Source organism: Syngnathus typhle, linkage group LG16 (genome assembly GCF_033458585.1).
Source record: "Syngnathus typhle isolate RoL2023-S1 ecotype Sweden linkage group LG16, RoL_Styp_1.0, whole genome shotgun sequence".
Classification (NCBI taxonomy): domain Eukaryota; kingdom Metazoa; phylum Chordata; class Actinopteri; order Syngnathiformes; family Syngnathidae; genus Syngnathus; species Syngnathus typhle.
In genome coordinates, this window is record NC_083753.1 from 6011208 (window position 1) to 6031496 (window position 20289).

The following is a 20289-nucleotide window of genomic DNA, read 5'->3' on the forward strand; positions in this document are numbered from 1 at the left end:
CTTGAATTATATATAATGTGTTCAGATTTAATCCAGAGAGCACTCACGTGTACAACTTAAAATAGATAAAAAAAAACAATTGAGCAACCTTTTTGTGATCATGCAAAACGTAACATTTGGCAAGAGTTGTCAATATATGTCACATGGCAGACCGGTGTGTGGAGGAGCGGTATAGAAAATGTATATATTGACCTTTTAAATAAATGCAGCTTCATCTGCTATGAATTCGACCTTTACATTCTTTCTAAAGTACTTCCACTTTCCCAGAATCCTGGGTGGGCTATCTATGCTTATTATAATAAACCCAGCAGGCAAAAACACATAGTGGTTCTTTGACTTCAAGCACTGTTGGGGCACATGCTCCAGCTCAAGGACATAAGGTCACCATGCAAATGTCTGGCCTAATCCTCAAACTGTAATCAATTCTCCACCAGTGTGTGTTATTCACTGGGGACAGCTCACAAAGAAAAAGTGCAACAAAACGAGAGAGGAGGGCAGCAAGCGTCATAAAATTGAACAGGCCTCTGTGGCATTGTCCTTGTGAATAAATAACCATCTCACTCCATGCTGTATATTGCGCACTTCCCTCAATAGATGCTGGAGGAATTCACAAACAGTAGCATGCATGAGTGTGTGGAATCAGCTCACTTGTCAGCCATCTTTTGAAACTTTCTTGTGGCCAGTTAGCAGATTTTTTTTTTTTAAATAATTGTGGACTGTACAAGAAGTAAATTCAAAGTAACAAATGAAGAATGGCAGGAAACGGTTGTCAAATGTGATGTACTTAAGGCTGACATTTAAATGTCACATTTTTTCCCCCCGTTTTTTTAAAAAAGACATGATTTGATGAAACTTGAAAATGGATTTCACTCATTTTAAGACATCTCGGAACACTCCGTTTCACTTGATGAATAGCTTGCCTCCATGGACTTGGCTTTCCACCTGAGCAAAGTTGTTTGCAAGCCATAATAGGTGAGGCAGTACCTATTGACCTTTGTGCTGACCCCTTGGCAAGTTGTTCCCTCAGTCATGGTCTGCTCCCGTTTAAAAGGAACTATTATTAACTTCCGCACATGGAGGTGAGCCACTTTCTAGTTCTCCGAGATGAATGAAAAGGTAGAATGAATAATTCAAGTTTATCTTCTGGATTTGTAACCGAACTCTCTTTGGAGACTAAACTCAAAGCTGCACTTGGTTGCGCAGTTTGGAGGAAATGTTTTTGTTGCACTATGAATAAATCATGAAAGCAAAGGAAAACTGGAATTCTAAAGATCCCCAGCATCAGCCAGCATCCTTTGACCAGTTGCCCTTCATATTTAAGTTGTAAGCCCTGGCTAATTAGAATGCAAAGACATGCTGAGAATGCAGTTATGGAAATATTTGTAAGCCATTTTGCCTTTTAATTTGGCTTTTGCACGTTTTCCCACCAGGGCTTAATGCAGACGAGGCTCATTAGAATGCTGAAATGCCTTTTAACTATTGTATGACCTTGCCTTGTCCGTTTAGGACCGTGATCAGCTCCTTAAGTCGTGAGCATCGGACAAATAGAATACTTACTGTTATTATGGCAAAATGACTTTGCAAAACTTGGCAACTTAGCAACTCTGCAAACAAGCACAAAGTGACACGACAGTTTGGATCATTGACATGGTAAGCAGAGCTGCATTCTTTTGGCATAAAGTTCTGACGCGCTCACAAACTTCAGCAGCTTCGTGAAAAAGTGCTGATTCAAAGAAACAAAATCAAATGTACTCCCCACTGGCGTATGGTACGGAGGGCAAGTTGAGCAGTGACTCATTTCCAGGAGTCTAGAGGAGTACTTCAAACAGGATAAGTTTGCTGCGGCGAAAATCTTGCAGCAATTACCCGACCCGAGGATCAAACACATAGAGCTGGTAATTAGAAAAAATGGTATAGTATCGTTCCCCAGGTATACGCCTGGTCGTCATATTATTGATCGTTTTTTTACCTATGGAAAACCTTTCTGCCGAATTTGTTTTATCTGAGGCGTTGACATTTCTTGTACAGCTTACAACCATGAACCATGCAGCCAGTGACATTTTAAAGAGGGGTAAAAAAAAAAAAAGGGAGAAAATGAAGTCCTCTCAACCATGTGATTGACTTTCCCCTCATGTCCTTGGCGCTTTCCCTAAAAACTATCTTTAATAGTCACGCGGCACAGAACAGCTTAACTATGGAGGTAATACATCATTGTGAGTATTGCTTCTTAACCCCGAGATTTTGATTTTCAACTTTGACCTTCGCCAAGCCTGCCATAAAGCAAGTTCTTCAGACGGCTATCCAGCCAGCTGGGGCCTTTGCAGAAAGATCACGCAGTAAGTGCTTTGCAAAAGTCAATGAGGGAAACATGACGAGTGCCCAGTTGGAGAATAACCACGCTGTGACTAAATGGGGGGGGATACAATGCAATGACTTGGAGGGCGGGGCCGAGTGCTCGCTCTGCATGGAAAAATGGGGATGTTTGAAATGTCACCTTTCTGCTGCTCTCACAAAGCTTTTCTCCACGTCGATAATTGCGCTTGCTGTTTCTAATACTCGTGGAAGAAAAGTCACTTGTCTGAGACTCTTTTTGTAGCGTTTTATTCCGCACTAGTACATTGAAACCCCGATTCATCCCAAAGTTTGACAAGTGCTGTGTTTTCATCACGACCACAGAAAGGTGGTGATGAGATGGACATGGCTACCAGGAGGAATTTTCAAACACGCAAATTGAATGATGCCTTTCAACCTCCTGAGTCATAACTTTTATTTGCCATTTCTGAAGGTGAAATGAAAAAAAAAAGTGTTTGACAGAATGTACCCATTTTTATTCTTGATTTTAAAATTGATATCTTGTCGCTGCATTTTCTTCTCAGGCTTGCTGGAAGTTTATTGCTGACTTTGGGGGGAAAAAAGCAAATTACATAGTGGACTGCTTGCCACTCACACTTTCCTTCCTGCGGGGACTGGGCGGTAATTGAAGCCACGCTGCCAGCACAGAGGTCAGGTAAGTGAACCATTGTACCGTCCGTGTCCTGACTTCACCATTCCATCATGTATTATTGCATCCATTTCCATTTTTGCTTCATGCATCTCAACCCTGTACTATATTTTCATTGGGAGGCTTTCAGCATTTGTACATTTATGTTTCAGGTCATTTGTGGTTGTGTCGAAGTGCGCTTGAGCGTGTTTTGTTTGTTTTTGCTTTGGGTTCAAATTTGCATTAGAACATTTGTGAGGCATGTTCTTCCTACGCATATGTGCATTTTCTCTATTTTGTAAAAAATAAAATAATAACATTTGCTGAATATGGGCTCTCTGACTAATCAGTTGAAAATGTACTTCAATACGGCACAACACTAAATAGGACAAGCAAGATAGAAATAAAAAGAATGAATCTGAATAATTGTGGATTCATATTGTTCCCGGTAGGCTTATTTCCTATTCCCAGGTCTACTTCAACATCACCTCTAAATATCTGCAATGACTCATTTTCCCCTCTGTCAACTTTATCAAAGAGAAAATAAGAGCGCATTCAATGTGGGAGTCCATTTTAAAAGCGAGATTTGGTTGAGACAGAATAATGGTAGCACAAGACTGGTGCCATGACAACCGGGGACTAATGCGGCTCAGAGAATATGATAAAAGTGAGATAGGTTGGTGAAAAAATTCAGATGAATACTTTGCTGGTGACATTCTGGGTTTGCAGATGATTCTCGCTACATTCTGGCATTGCTTTCTTTGGATTTTATTTGCATTTATTGGCAGGCAGGTTGCACATTGCTATGCCGTGAGAAGGTCTGACATCTGGGATGTAACTGCCACCTTGTATTTGTCACAGAATCGAGACTAGAAGAATAGATTTGCACGGAATTTTTTTGCAAGGCATTTTTAAAAGACTGTCGTTAGCTTTCTGACACTTTCCCCAAATGATTCAGCATAGAATTCTGCAGAAAGTCAAAATGACCTCTGTGTCATTTGTTTGGATTTCCTTTCCACTGTCTCTTTGCGCTCCTCATGAGTGTGTGTCGATAGCTGGTAATGAAAGAAAGTTGTGGGGGGGGGGGGGGGGACTAATGCGCCATTGACGGAACGTAAAAACGAAAAACATTTTAAAGTGTGATAAAAGTCTTCAAACTCTTCAGCCCACCCAGTTCCATCAGTGGGGACTAGTTATCGGTATTTACCTTTCCACCCAGGCCTCCGCCTACTCACACACATGCTCTGGACTTTGAGAATCGTGGGAAAAGTCTCCCCGTCGAATCTCTTATTGACATGTTTGCTTGCAGGTTGGCATTGATCAAATGCGGATGTACTTTGTGGTGAGAATCACCACATGGACAGTTTGCAATGAGTTAGTAAAGCAATGACTCATCTGTAATGGTCAGTGATGCATAACATATCAAGTGCTATATTTGGTTGAAGTCAATCATCCTCACACCACTGGCACACTTGAGCGTGACTGAGCAAATCTTGATATGGCTTAAATGCTGCTTTATGTCACATGTGTGCTCATTAATCAATATTGAGTATTAAAATATGACAACATATTACTGCCAGTTCACAAGCAAGGATGAAGAAATGAGCGGCAGGGAGCGAGAGAGAGGGGGGGGGGGTGAAGGGTGAGGTGGTAAGAGTGTGGGTGTGGGTGTATAAATTTCCCGCTGGGGACGACACTTTCACCCAGAACGTTGCTTCGGAACGTGTGACACGCAAGGCACAAGTTTGGATATAAACATGGATTTAAGATTATATCAATGGACAGGTGAAGAGGGCCAACTCAGTGATAATTAAAAAAAAAAATGTAGGAACCACCTTTTTTTTTTTTCCTGTGAAAGAACAATGTTGCTTGAATGGGATTGTGCAATTTATGCAGTAACCAATGAGGGAATATTGACCTACATTATAATTTGGTACATATTTATATGTATACAAAAATTGCAGGATACTTTCCCATTCTTTACCTTACATTTATTTGCCACATTAAAAACATGTACATGAGTGTAGGTAAATAAATGTTGTATATATACTGTACATATTTGAGTAGTTAGATTTTTTTTTTTTTTTTAAACAGCTGTGCAAGTGATGCAAACTTTAATCATCCACAATTTAGAGGCCAAATGCTACCAAAAATGCCAAAAGGTTCAATTAAGCTCTTTTTCTGCATCGCCACCCACGAACAAAAGTCATATATTACAAGCTTATACAATTTTAGTAGCTGCTCAAAAATGGACGGCAGGCTAATGTTTGTCCAACCCTGCTCTCACACTGTTTTTGTCTTTACACTGAAGTATGAAAATGTCATTCATTAGCATCATTCTAGGGCTCATCTTCGTCGCTCTCTTTTCTGCGCGCATCTCCATCCGATTTGAGCTCCATCAGCTCCACTTCATGTTTGGCTGCAGTCTCCAACACTTGTTGTTTGTTGTAGAAGACCACAAAGTTATTAATGATGGGATGTATGGGTAAGGCGATGGCGATCACCCCACACAAGAAGCTCAGGGCCGCGTTGCACTTGCCAAGAGTGGTTTTGGGGTAGATGTCTCCGTATCCCACCGTCGTCATGGTGATGATGGCCCACCAGAAGGATTGTGGAATGCTTCTGAACAGAGTCTCGGGGTGACTTTGCTCCATGGTGTAGCCCAGAGCGGAGAACACGAAGATACCCACGCCCATATACATGAGCAGCAGCCCCAGCTCTTTAAGGCTCTTCTTGAGCGCGTACGTGAGAGTCTGAAGTCCCGACGAGTGGCGCGCCAACTTGAAGACACGCGCAATGCGCATAATGCGCAGCGCCTGGACCGCCTGCTGAACGTTGCCAAGTTCCATCATGGAGGCGGTGCCGAGGGAGGTTAGCGCGAGGACCACGTAGAAAGGCATAATAGCCAAGAAGTCCACCACGTTCATGAAGGAGAGGGCAAAGTGTAACTTATTAGGCGAGGAAGCCAGGCGCAGCAGGTATTCAACGGTGAACCACAGCATGCACGCCGTCTCGATAGCCTCCAAAATCGGGTGCTCCACCAGCTCTCCCTCGGCGTCGGTGACCTGCAATTCCGGGATGGTTCCCACGCACATCACCACTGCTGAGACCAGGACGGAGAGGAAAGACGCGATGGCAATGACGCGCGCTGGGAACGAGGAACCAGGCTTCTCCATGAGTCTCCACAGCAAGCGCTGGCACGTCTGAGTGCCCGTCGCACTCTGGTCCACTTCCATGTCCTCCAAAATCACCTTGACTTTGCTCGCGATCTCCCTCAGCTCCCCCTCCTTCTCGCTCAGATCACTTTTGCAGCATTCATCCAACGCACTTTGGTCTATTTTCCAGAACTCCATCTCCTTGATGAAACAAATGGGGCAAATGCCACGCTTAATGTGGATCTCGTCAAAGTAATAAACATCGACGATGCACTTGAAGGCATCTGGATCTCGGTCGAAATAAAACTCCTTCTGCCCCGGGTCGAAGTCGTCACAAAGAGACGAAATAAGTTCTTCATTCTGCGCCGATGAGCAGCAGTTGACCAACTCGGCCAGTCTGCTCTCCGGGTAACGATTCAAAACATCCCCGAAAAGCACCACTCGGACCCCGCCGATGTTCACAGTGATCTCAGGCTCACCACACGAACTGCTTCTGTATCTTGGCTTCGGAATCGTCCACATTTTTATCAATGTTTTGTTTGAAAAGACAAAATGCGGTGTGACGCGCTTAAGTCGGGTGGACGCACATCACTTGGGAAACATATTTTTCCTCCAAAGCTGACAGACGGAATGACACAGCTTGCACGCGCAAGAGAGGGGAGTGGAGCGAGAGAAAGAGAGAGCGAGAGAGGTGGAGTATCGTTTGATTGAATGTTTAATTTACCAAAGCAGGTATATGTAGAGGAAAGAAGTTATGCCCCCTAGCACTCGGCTGCCGCATTACACCTCTTGAACACTGGACTTCAGTATCCTACCATATCATCATTTACCGTGTTTCCAGGAAAACCAGAAATCCTGCAAAAAAATATTTTTCTAAAATGTTGGCGAGCAAAACAGTCATGTGGATCACAATTGCCATCAGTGCAAAATGTACTGATGTATTGAATTCAACATTTTTGCAACATGTCTGGAATTGTCCATGTTTGGTTCCTCTCATCATTAGCTGAAGTCCAGCATGTTGGTGTTAACATAAAAGCAGATGTAGGAGAAGTACTCCTGCTGGAAGAGTCCTGGAATGTCACAGGTCACCTGAGAGAAACACGTGAATTACATAAATCAGCTGACACACACACACAAAAAAAGCTACTGCTTGTACAAAGTATTTTCAAATAAAGTTCTGTTCACACAAAGTACAGACGTTGTGGTTATCTTGACCTGACTATGAATCTTCAATTGGCAGAAGAAGGATGTTTTTGCTGGAGTACCGAAAGAAAAGACAAGCGCGGTACTGAACGCTCCTCAGAACTGCGAGGTGGAAGAACTAATTAGTAGGCCGGCCGAGAGCGGCTAATCCAGACCGCCAGGGAATTCTCCGTTGGGTTAGGCTGCCAAATGCGCTTGGAGACAACAATTCCAAAGACACGATGGCTTATTTCTGTGTCTTACGTCTGTCTCGCTGACATCGGCGGTCGGGTCGAGATGCACGAACAATGAGGCAAGTTCTTGTCTCATTTTCTCGGAACACTTCCTGTCTGACTGAAGCAGAAGGGCCTGATAGTTGACAGGTAATCCATACCTGGAGGCGTACATCATTAAGGGGACAACAACTCAAAACGACAAAGGAATCGTAACCTGACATGGGAAAATGGATGAATCACCGGAGTACTGACTCCACAAAGACCCTTGCTGCTTTCAGATGAATCCAGGCCATAAACACCTGGCTAAAATTCACCTTCAGCCAATGCACAAACACATCCTGAAAGATAAAAAGTACACATGGTTAATACATTTTGATCACCCATGCCTAAACCAACATGTTAGAAATGGGTGCTTTGCGCCGGTGTGGGCGTGAACACAGCCAATCTGAGCAGCTCCTCTCATTCTCTTTCAAATTGGCGCACAGAAACTGATTATCAACGCAGGAGGGTGAAGCGTGCAAAATATGACGATAAAAAAAAAAAAAAACCTCACATATTGTTGTTTTCTGTGAACACGGAGCTCCTTCCACTCCCGTTGCTGCTTCTCCTCCAGGTCGAAGCAGTACTCGCGCACAGTGAACCTACGTATATAGGTTACATACTACGCTATGGTAAACAACATAGATAACACCTGTTTATTCCACCACTGCATTTTCCAGCCATCTGTCCGTCTTACTTGCTTTCCTGAGCTTTGGCTTTGAATTCATAAACGTCTCGTTTGAAAAGTGTCACTGAAAAAATGCCCCGTTCTCCGTCCTCGTAGAGTTTCCTGATGGTGATGCGGAAAAAATATGGAAAGCTTCCATTTAAAATGACAGGATTGAAAAATATTTTGTGTGCATTGACTCACCTGCTTGACCGAGGCACCACAAACTCTGACAGTGATTCGTACTTCTGCTCCCAATTCACATAGTCCCCCCTGGGATCCAAAACATTTGGAATTTGAGAATGCCACATCAAAAACACATACTAAGACGTTGGGTGAAGTGCGAAACATATCACTTAAGTATGTAATGAGTCATTTACACAGTGGCCGTCATCTGGCTGACCTGCTCACCACCGCCAGCAAACTAGTGAGGTATTCTGACACCACCAGATCTTCTCTCCTCACCATACCGTTCAGGCTGCATGTTTGCAAACTCCCTCTAAAAAGAGATACTTCGATGTTAAACACGTATGGACGTATCATCCGCAAATGATGCCACTCACCCCAATGTGTGTTCCAGGCACTGCAAGCTTGCGTTTACACTGTTGTACACAGCAGATCGGGATTTTAATTCTGTTTCCACTTGTGAAACCTCCTGACGTAAACACCCGGATCAATCATTTTACAGTATGGAAATGATCATTCATTTTGCTTCATGGCTATTTTCCATCACGAGTACCTTATTGATGATGTTTACCAGGCTGGAGAGAGGCAGTGATGTGGGATACTTGGCCTTGTCCCAATGGAAGTTGGTCACATAGTTTAGAATGCCCACTGACACAGAAATACAGAAAGACAACATCTTTTTAGCTGCTGTAACACAAGCTGGCACTGTAAGCACAGTGAGGCACGGCATCATACAACAGAAGGAAGATCAATACCTCTCAGAGACTTCATGGAGTCCTTAAATGGGGACTGGAGGTCTCTTGGCTTTGCGTTCTGGCCTATTTGACGGATTAGGTAACATTCATGTGAAATGATAACGTAAGCTCCAGATGGTATGTGCGTGCATCTAATTAACTCGACACCTTTTCAACATTGACATGTTTGAGTGAGGCCGTGTGTGTGTGACTCACCTCCGTCGGCTAAGACGTTTGCCATCACTTGGTCCTGCTCCATCGTTTCTCTCATACGCTGACATGTTTTGTTCAGAACACTTCAAACAGAAGAATTGCGTGTGAGTTGAACGGCAGAGGAACTAGAATTGAAACCATTTTCTATTTTGAAGCAGGGTTGTTTTCCTAACCAATTTGTCGGTTAACTAATGACTCGTTTTGAACATTTTCTTTTTTACCTTTCAGTCAAGGCATCAAGTGTGTAGAGTTCATCTGACACACTGAGAAGACTGTCCAGTATTCCAACCTAAAGGTACCAAACGTAAAAAGAACCGGTACACACGGGTATTCTGAAAAATACCTTTTTGTGAGTCTGGCCGTTTAAACCAAGCAAGTTATGAATTAGAAAAGTTTCTGTTAAGATGTAACTCCAGGCTAAGGAACTCACTGATCACCTTGAGTGAACTGGGTCAGATGTAAATTTTGCAGCAAACCGAAGAGCAACCTGATCTTTTTTCCTTTACCAGAGAAGGATACCAAACACCAAACCGTCCTCAACTCTCCTCACTCTTCTCAAATAAAGAAACAGAGAACGACATGCAAACCATACTTCACCAACCTTCAGATCTGGAATGGTGAATTTGTAGCAAGATGCCTGGTTAGTCTTGCCAATGATGCGCTGAAGTTTCTCAACACTCTTTACACTGGTCTTATCCAACGGGACGGATATCAACCACAAGTCTCGCATGACTACCACGACGTCATTAAATACCTCCAATAAAAATTGAGAGAGAGAAAAAATGGAGAGAGCAAAACAAACACATTGAGAATGGAGAGCAAAATAGCAATGCAGATTCTTATGTGGAAAGCACGTACTCAAACTTGGTTTAATACTTTCCAGTTAGATTGTTCGGTTAGAAAACGTCTTAGTAAAGTCAAACAAAAATAGAAATGTTAAGATTAAAATTCTTACCTTCAAGTTATCTTCATTGGGATCCTGTGTCGGTGCTCCACAGTGAAGTGTGCAGAGAGTTTGTCTCACGAGAGACTACAGCCAGCCCACAAACCTCTAGAGTCATATGAAGCCAATACAGTTCCAATGATCAGGATTTTTTTCAATGTTTGAAATCAATTTAAAAACGTATTACTAAAGGTTGTAAGCATATCCTATTTATATTTAAATGATATTAAATATTTCTATTGCAATAAAATTTGGTACCACTAGGTCACAATTACAATATCATAAGTTACACTTATAAACATACAAGTTTCATTGCGAATCATGTCGCGTAAAATCAAAACAAACCTGAATGTGAAGATGAATCATATTTATAATCTGTACCATTTTCAAATTGATCTTTATATGTAGCATGAACTTGTGGTGATTGCTTTATACTGTATATGTGTATTGTTTTAATAGAACAAATTGTCCTTTTTTTTTTCATAAGCCTTTGAGTTGTTTATGAGCGCGACTTCCGCTTTAAACCGCGTCTGTCGCTGTCCATGGTACCTGGTCAGTGACATATCCTCACGGGGACGCCAATTTTTCGCTGTTAAACAGAAAAAAACAATACAAAACCGACTCCTACCAATGTAGTGCGGTACGGCGATGATATTTGATAAGCCCGTGGCCAAAAGTAGCGTTTATAGCTATTTTCAAAACTTTGTCACTTCATTAAGTAAACAACCGGACCAAACGCAGGTTGCTCTCGTTTCTTGACGGACACATTTGCGAAACGTACGTTTACTTCCGGTAGCACAACGTGCGTTGTGTGCAGCTCACCGGTGTTTTAGGTGAAATCGGCCGCTTTGTCAAAGTTTCAAAATGCAGATATCAAGTGTGAACGATGTCAAAATTTATAATTTAAGCTATGGAAAGTCACTTCCAGAGGTAAGAAGCACAAGTTGACATTTGTAGCTAAGCAGCTATCCACACTGTTTTGAAAATGTGTTGCACTTGGAAATGTTTTGGAAATGTGTTCACTTCATTTCTCATAGTTTCTAATGTTATCCGTCAAACAAGTTCCATGTTAACAATGGATCAAAGCATCGGTGTATTAAAAAACATTTCTTTGAACATCCAGTGGCTGTCAGACCGTAAGAAAAGACAACTGCAAAAGAGCGATGTTGGTAAGTTGTCCATGTAATAATAAGCATGTCCTCCAAAAGTTCAGATTTATTTTTTGTACTTTCAAGACATCCAGCGCAGGATTGAGCTCATCCAGGACTTTGAGATGCCCACAGTGTGCACATCCATAAAGGTTTCCAGGGATGGACAGTTCATTCTAGCAGCAGGTAATGGTCAAAAGCAGAAGTTCTTTAACATGTTAAATATAAACATGACAAAAGCTGCAGCCATACTGTATCCAATCAAATGGCATTATGATCATGAAGATACAAAAGTGAAATCATGATGAAATTTGCTTGCCCAGCCCTAATCTGCATGATCTTTGTAGGGACTTACAAGCCAAGGATTCGATGTTATGACACCTACCATCTTTCATTGAAGTTTGAACGCTGCTTGGATTCTGATGGTAAACAAAAAATCCCATAATGTCATCTTGTTAATGCTCATTCCATGAACTTCCACATTTTCATTTGTTTTCTGTCCTTCCCTTAGTTGTGACATTTGACATACTGTCTGATGACTACTCAAAGGTAATTTTGGAATATTTAATTTGATGGTGTTATTGTTTTACACGTGTAATTGATCTTACCTTGTTTTGTTATTCTCCTTTTGTCCTCAGCTTGTGTTTCTGCGCACTGACCGTTATGTGGAGTTTCATTCCCAGCACGGTCACTACTACAAGACACGGATTCCAAAATTTGGTCGGGATTTTTCTTACCATTACCCCTCTTGTGACCTTTACTTCGTTGGCTGTAGGTGAGTAAACTTTCGATAGCCGTCAGATTTCGAGACACAACTCAGACCCATTCTAATGGTTCTTGTACATGTTTTCATCCAGTTCAGACATCTACAGACTGAATCTTGAACAAGGTCGCTTCCTCAACTCACTTCAAACAGATGCCGTGTGAGTGTACCAAAGCATTTACTCGTAAAAACAATTGTTGACACTGAATCTTTGCATTAAGTGTCAATGCTTCTTCTTTCTCTTACATCTTATTTTTACCTTGACAACAACCAGGGAGCACACCGTATGTGATATCAACCCTGTCCATCATTTGTTTGCCAGTGGAACATCTGAGGTACATTTATTCTCATTTCATAAAAAACGTCTTTTATTCCAACTTGCATATTCATTTAACACAGGAAGACGCTCTTCAGAAGGATAATTGCCACAATAGAATTGTTTCTGAAGTCATTCAAATTTCTTGAGCTGGTAATATCCCTTGTTTGGTTTTTAGGGAAAGGTGGAATGCTGGGACCCTCGTGTGCGGAAGCGAGTGGGCCTTCTGGACTGTGCGCTGAGCAGCCTCACAGAAGGAATGGAGTACGTAACCAGCTGTTGCTCAGAATAGATGGCTGTCTTCTTTTTTTTGTCATTCATCTAATTAGATGTGACCATTCTGTCACGTTCATTGTGTTGTTTGCAGAGTTCAGAGTTTGCCCTCAATTAGTGCACTGAAGTTCAACGGCTCGCTCACTATGGCAGTGGGCACCAGCACGGGACAGGTATGCGAGAATATCCATCAATGGCTGATGTTAAGAGGCCTTACAGTAAAAGAATGTATCTTCACCTCCCCTTGCACATCTCAAATAGTGAAAGACCATTGCGTTTGTCACCAAAGGTGCTGTTGTATGACCTGCGCTCCAGCCAACCGCTGCTGGTGAAAGACCACTTCTATAACCTCCCCATCAAGTCTCTCAATTTCCATGATCAGATGGACCTGGTTGTGTCAGCGGACTCTAAAATATTAAAAATCTGGAACAAAGACACTGTAAGACATGAGTAGAACAGTAGATGTGTAGAAGTTCATTGTATACTAATAACAGGAGTGATTCTGCAAGTTTGCAGATGTCATTTTTTTCATGTCACTCAAATGAGATGTAAAAAAAAAATCACAGACTGCACATTTTCTTGTGCTCACCACAGGGCAAGGTGTTCTCCTCCATCCAGCCTGACAGCAACATTAACGATGTTTGCATGTACCCCCACTCAGGTGAGAATACTCTTCCAGTATCTTTGTATGACCTGTGTTTATAAATCAAAACAAAAGGAATTAACAACTGAGAAAGCCTCTAGTCAAATTTCTTTTTCACTTGAATGTGTCTGTGCTGTGTTCTTTCACCACTAGATGGTGCCATGTCCCCTTGTAGGTTTGGTTAATACTATTATTTTACCCGATCATTTTGTCAGGTTGAAAAGCACATTCATTGTCTGTCACCAAAAGAATTCCATACACTTTGGCAGTCAGAAAAATGTCATACTCATACCTTACAGACACGGCAACTTTTCAACCTGTGACCAAACTGCGTATGCACAAGCTTTGCTGCATTTGTTTTCAGCCCGTCTCTGTTTGTGTTTTCTAGGTATGGTGTTCACTGCCAATGAAAATCCAAAGATGAACACATTCTATATCCCAGTGAGTGCATTTTTTTAGTGTACATCCCACACTTTTCTTTGTAGCCATATGTTGTGCATGTAATATAATGTCGAGTCACCAATGTGACCTGACCTGAGCGTTTGTGTGGGTTCAGGCGCTGGGCCCAGCGCCTCGTTGGTGCTCGTTCCTTGACAACCTGACAGAAGAGCTGGAGGAGAGCCCAGAGTGCACCGTGTATGACGACTACAAGTTTGTCACCCGCAAGGACCTGGATAATTTGGGTGAGATCTGTCGGAGTGTTCTCTCTATAAAGCTGTACTTGAAAGAATCAATGCTTCTATTTAGTACCGTACATTTACATTCGGTTTTGGTGGTTTCTATATTCAAATGCGATGCTAAGCTTTGAACTATGATGTTTCGGTGGCTTACATTGTACTTTTCAGAATCATACCTTTGCCTTGTTTTTGATGAACACTTAGACTTACTACGCTACAGTACGTTAATGTTGGCCACCATGGTAGAAGAACAAGAAAATATGTGCTTTTTGTGAAACTTCTTCATGAAGCTCTTGGATGAATCACAGGTGGCTGAGCAGAGCTTCTGAGGCCTTGGCTGAAAGAAGTCCAGAGCGTGGGGGAGGGAGTCTGGAGGGCTGGGGGTTGTACCCCTGTGGAAGGGTTGAATGAACATTGGAATGCAGGCTCAGCAGGAAAGAGATCAAATGACAAGTAGCAAAGAAGTGGTTGGCTGCTGTCGAATAACGGCGGGCCGCAGTGGTGTTGATTTACCGAGGCTGTCTAACGTGGCCTGTTACGTAAGCTTAAGTAAAGAACGTGAGGCAGCAAATGCACGCTGACTCTTCTGGAAGATTGAGTCATTTCAGAGTGGGAGAACGCCTTCATTCAACGGCTTGAAAAATGCGGCACAATCGTTGCATGTGAATGGCTGGGGGGGAAGGAGGGACTGACGCAGCAGAATTTATTCATTTTAAAGTGCCTTTAGCAAATTTGAAGCTACATGCTTTTGCCACTGTTCAGCCACAATATTAGTGAGTCAATTTAGTTATCCGTGAAGGATTCGAAGAACGTTCAGCACACTGAGTCTAAGACATTTTCTTTTCAAGAACTAACAGCTTCCCTTCTGTATTTTAGTGCCTGTTCTGTTTCAAAACAGACATTGAACATCGATATCATTATTTCAAAATAAATGCTTGCTAGCTCTGTTTTTCTTGTTGCGTAGGTTTGTCTCACCTGGTGGGGTCGTCCCTCCTGAGGGCGTACATGCATGGCTATTTCATGGATATCAGGCTGTATCATAAGGTACCTTGCAGTATTCCATTCCAAGGCTTTGCTGGTAATTGAATCATGTTGGAAATATAACACTGGTCAACATTTTTTTTTTTTTTAAATGAGACATGCAAGTCAACTTTTGGCCATTTTTTTTTTTTATTCTCAGGTCAAAAGCATGGCAAATCCTTTTGCGTATGAGGAGTATCGCAAGGACAAGATCCGGCAGAAGATCGACGAGACGAGGACCAAGAGAGTGCAGGTTAAGGTGAGAAATTCCGACAGCATGACAAGATTCTTCCAGTTGGTGTTTATAGCTCAACCACATTGTTGACCAGAGGGTGCCAAATGTCTATTTGAAGAAACAAACTTCACAGCTTTAAAAAAAAAAAGATGGAAAAAAGAACTATTGTTTCAAAGCTCTGGCTTGTTTTGTTTTTTTGCTTTCGGAAGCTGCTATTTTCCGGTAATCAAATTTATTGGGGTGGGGGAAAAAACCTATGTGCCGGAGTGTGAAATTACATCTGCTGAAAAAACTTGACTTCACATTGACTCATAACAACTAACTGTATTAAGAATGCCTTCCACTGCCATCTCTTCCAGAATAGAAAATCTCCATCTAATGTTTGACAAAGACTGTTTGCCCTCAAGCATCAATGTAGCCAGAGCAACATGAAAAGTATTTTCCCATCGCAAACAATCTTCTGTCTCTCAAATGTTCCGGACTCAGGCCTTGCCCAAAGTCAACAAGGAGCTGGCTCTCAAGCTGATGGAGGAGGGCGACGACGAAGTGGACCTGGCTTCCCGGAAAAAGAAGGGCAAGGTAGTCGCATTTTGACATCAGCATTTGTCAGCAAATCCCTCCTTTTCATTTTGCCATTTTGCCATCGCAGGCCCTACCCACCATTTTAGGCGACAACCGTTTCAAGGTGATGTTTGAAAACCCAGACTACCAGGTGGACGAGAAGAGCGAGGAATTCCGTCTGCTCAACCCCATCGTCTCCAAAGTCAGCCAGAAGAGGAAGAAGAAGCTGCGGCTACTAGCTTCTCAGGTGATGCTGCGCTTAGCTAAAGGTTGAGCAGGATGCAAACGAGTGCACGATGCAGCTTGAGATGCCTTCAAGAATATTAATACCACCGTTTTTAGGAGGCCAAGGGAGAGGAGGAGGAGGAGGAGCAGGAGGGTCGAGTCAGCTCTGAGGAAAGCTCAGATGATGACAAGAGCTGGGTGGAAGAGGTGAGGGAGCAGCGGAGATTGCTCAAGCAGGAGGACCGAGACCGCCGGCTTCAGCGACGAAAGGACGCCGACCGCAACACAGTCTTGCTGGAGAGCAAAAGCCACGAAGGGCAGAAAAACTCCGCCGCGGCTGAGAACACGACAACGAGCCAGCCTCAGTTCTATCAGATTAAAAGCGGAGAGGAGTTCCGCGGTTTTAACGACCTCTCCCGCAAGCAGAAGCTACAGAAGTACGTCCTGTTCCCTCAAGGATTTGATTCGGAATGTCATACAAAGTTTATCAGCATGAAATACTACAAATGCGCTTTTATTATCCGTGCTCAATGAAAACGTTTGTTTGTGCGTGTGAACCTCAGGACATCCCTCGAGGAACGACTAAAGTTAGAGGAGTACTCTGGGACCAGCAGCATGGCTGACACCACAGTGGGCAGCAAGCAGCTGACTTTTACACTCAAAAAGGTAAATGGCCCATCTCCAAATCGGTCACAGATTACACAAGTAATACCCCGTGGTATTTAATTTGCAATGATTTGCCGTGATGCTGTTGAATGAGTGATATTTTTAGTTCGACTCTGGCTCCATCCAGTTCTCAGTGGTGAAGAAAAGGCCAAAGAGCCAGAAGACAATCTGGCCCAAACTCTGAACCAATATTTGCCGACGTCCGCCAAGTACTTGGATAAAACAAAACAAAATAACAAGCCTCGTGTGTCTGTGGCAGTCTGAACGGCAACAGAAGCAGCAGCAGGCGGAACGGGACCACCACGAAGAGAGGAAGAAGCTGAGGCGCTCGGCGGGACACCTAAGCAGCGCCCGCGGGAGGGGCTGGGCTGCGGGGAGAGGAAGAGGAAGAGGAAGGGGACGCCACTGAGCACCAAAGACCCATGTGCAGCTGCCGGCCGCAGGTCAAAGTTACACCGATTAAACAGATGTCAGAAATAGAGGAAGATTGCGGTTTTTAATAGCTCTTGTGTCAAGTGACCAAGGATAAAAATCTCATTGTTATTTTATCATGGGAAACGCTTTTTGGTGGACGATTTGCGTTTATTTTTTTCAATGCCTTTTTCATCATAGTATTTGTGAATCATTTTCTAACCGACCGAGCTGTATTTCGAGATTCATCTTCTTTCCCGGACTGACTGTATATTGCAATAATTATTTGCGAAGGTTCGATGAAATATTCTGTATTGTTTTCAGTGCCCGAACTAAATCCAGGCTCCTGGAGCAAGTCAAACAAATACTTTTGCCTCTTCTCTTTGCCAACCAGACTTGGTATTCTTTGTTGCAGTTAAGCACCTACTTGCGTCAGCGGTGAAAGAAGGGGAGGAGAGAAATGTGATGTGTTTTCTCTTCCCCCCGCCGCCATCAACTGCAGTTCTTGGAAACTCACTCACTGCTTGTGTCTCCTCCCCCAATGCAATGGGTGGCGTGAACTCCTTTCGTGGAGTGTAGAACCACGCCTGGACCTCCCCTACTCACACTCATTACCATCATGCTTAACTTGACGAGCATGTCAATGAGGAATTCATTGTGTAGAAAAACAAAGCGCCAGCTTTTCATGTAAGGTATGCAGTTGATCAAGAAGTGAATATGGATTAGTTCAGAATGCATCTAAAATATTGGGAAATTCGGTTGCTTTTCTGTGCTTCACCATGACGACAGACAGACTGTCGTCTGCAAGAAGTGGGTCAAGCTGCACTGGCACAAAGAATATGGGAAAAGATGAGGCTTTTAATGGAATTTGGAAGTGCGCTGCACGCCATTCAACCACATAACCTAATCGGCAATGAGGAGGTTTTGTTTTGGACCGTGCCGCTCGTCTAATTCAATATTTCCCAGCTGTAATTGAGTCAAAAAGCCATGACATGAAGTATTGACATCGTGACAATATCTTTTCATAGTAACTTGTCAAATGTCTGTGCAGGTCATCGCTGGAATTCTTTTTATTTTAATTTTCCCTCCACTTTTTTCAGGCCCTACTGTTCAGAGTGAAGCCGTAAAGCTGTACGTCAGTCTGTGTTCTTTCTCCAAAAAGGATCAAAGCAGTCAAATGTGCTGATGTGGACAGTTTGCTGATCTTTCAGACCACCCTACCAGAAAGGCGCAAAAAATGTCCCTGTGAAAATGAGGTCCATTTTTTTTTTCTGTCAATGCATTGCCAAGCAAACTATCTCCCAAGAATTCAACCTTTAAAGGAAAGGCCAATATAATCAATAGAAAATAAATAAAGCTAATATCTATTATTTATTGGAGTGAATTGGGCTGGTTGGGAAGCTTCAACTATGTCTGAAATTGATTTGAATCGTTTTTTTCCCCCAGTTCCTACAAGTTTAACGTAATGAAAACAAATAAAAACAACTAATTTAGCGCATTAATTGTTGGAATAACAGTTGTCGCATCACAATAACCCAGCCAACCTATTATTAGTTGAAATAAATAGCCCTGTCAACACAATGTTTGCAGATTTAATACAACTGAACAATGGTTGGCAGTCACGTTTGCTTGTTTTTAAGAGTGGCTATCTGGGTGAAGTATGTTGTATCCAGAGAATTTTAATTGGATTAAGTTATCCATGCTGCCTGAGGCTCTGCATGCAAATCAAGCATTCAATTCAACATGATAAATGGATCACAGTCAAAGCAGTGAATAAACACCACAAATAACAAATTCTAATTTGGGTCCAGCGCCAGCCAGACAAGTTGCTGTCTTGTAAGTAGCAGTCTGGGCCAGTCAAGGGCTTAACTACAATGAGGTCAAGACTTACTGGCTTTTACCTGCTGTCATTTTTAACCTCTGACCCGCTGACCGATTTAACAGGATAACCGAAGCACTCCTGACGTTGTTGACAGCCGCTCTACGGAACGTGACAAAAAGCCCATTAAAAGGATCAGCTGTAAAATGTGTGTGCACTTACTCCATCAAAGGACTGTTCATGTTGATAAGTGAGAGCTAAAGAAAAAATGGCAAAGCCAGGTTCTGCAATATTCTTGCATTTCTCTAGGGATTGTCATCCTTGTCTTTTATGCATCCTTGCGTAAGCCACGTTTCGATCCTTACTAGCAAGTCACACAGGTCAAGACTTGAGAAGAGTAGAGAGAGAGGCGAGGGGAATCACCTCATCCTGGTTTTACTATTTATATCATTACTGGTCTTGTGATTTGAACCAAAACACACCAAAGATGCGCTTGCAAATTCATTAGTGCTCAATTGCGGGCACACTTCCTGCAGCCACCCTCACTTACTGATAGAGAGCGTTGGCTAACCAACTGAACTCGCCACTATTGATTGTTTTTAATTCAAAACATTTGAGTTTCCATGTGGTGTGTTTATATGTTCAAGCAATCAAAGGTCTAGTAAGATGATATCTTTCCAACACATGCAATTACTCTTCTTCCTTCTAGGGGAAGCGATACCGGACTCTTCGGGTCAAGACGAGTTGAGTGAGGAAAAGCTTTTTCCCCTCTGCTGTGATCGCCATGAACTCGGTCAGCAGCACAACACCCCTGTCATCCCTCTGAGCTCTTCTGAATCCTGCAGGACCACAACACCTGTATTAGCTGCATCTACTGTCCATATCTGCATATAATTGCTGCATTCCTATCCTATATCTGGTTATACTGACACTATGTTGCATTTTTATGACCCTATATTTATAATTAGCATTCTAGTAGCGCCTGCAAATATTTATTCTACTGCACCTTATTTGAAATACTTAGCTAATCTAATGTTTGATTTGGGATGGAACTGGAATGGGGTCAATATGTCAAAATGCAATGATAGCAAATAAAAGAAGACGTTTCTTCCCAACTGCATATTCCAAGCACAAAACATGAGCCATGCTTGATCCAACTCTTGCGAGATTGTGCTTACGTGCCCAAGCGCAAAGTGA

The 20289-nt window shown here is 42.7% G+C and overlaps 3 protein-coding genes across 3 annotated transcripts; 1 reads left to right on the top strand and 2 right to left on the bottom strand.

Moving 5' to 3' along the window:
• Nucleotides 1-5319: 5319 nt before the first annotated feature.
• On the bottom strand, nt 5320-6657 carry kcnf1b (potassium voltage-gated channel, subfamily F, member 1b). The gene has a single exon (XM_061301948.1). The coding sequence runs from the start codon at nt 6655-6657 to the stop codon at nt 5320-5322; it is 1338 nt and encodes a 445-aa protein (XP_061157932.1).
• A 477-nt stretch (nt 6658-7134) lies between these two features.
• On the bottom strand, nt 7135-10122 carry LOC133169564 (V-type proton ATPase subunit C 1-A-like). Its single transcript, XM_061301874.1, has 12 exons — nt 9994-10122; nt 9614-9681; nt 9396-9475; nt 8999-9093; nt 8823-8914; nt 8663-8758; nt 8464-8532; nt 8290-8382; nt 8107-8194; nt 7794-7891; nt 7582-7711; nt 7135-7224 (listed from the first exon to the last, which is right to left on the bottom strand). Exons 1-12 carry the CDS (start codon nt 10120-10122, stop codon nt 7135-7137), a joined length of 1128 nt encoding a protein of 375 aa, XP_061157858.1.
• A 985-nt stretch (nt 10123-11107) lies between these two features.
• On the top strand, nt 11108-17638 carry nol10 (nucleolar protein 10). Its single transcript, XM_061301954.1, has 21 exons — nt 11108-11265; nt 11459-11504; nt 11571-11669; nt 11831-11908; nt 11995-12032; nt 12122-12258; nt 12341-12406; nt 12521-12581; nt 12741-12826; nt 12930-13008; nt 13125-13274; nt 13430-13496; nt 13867-13919; nt 14035-14161; nt 15120-15199; nt 15336-15434; nt 15897-15989; nt 16060-16218; nt 16314-16633; nt 16760-16862; nt 17122-17638. The coding sequence occupies exons 1-21, from the start codon at nt 11200-11202 to the stop codon at nt 17269-17271; spliced, it is 2157 nt and encodes a 718-aa protein (XP_061157938.1). The 5' UTR covers nt 11108-11199; the 3' UTR covers nt 17272-17638.
• Nucleotides 17639-20289: the final 2651 nt, after the last annotated feature.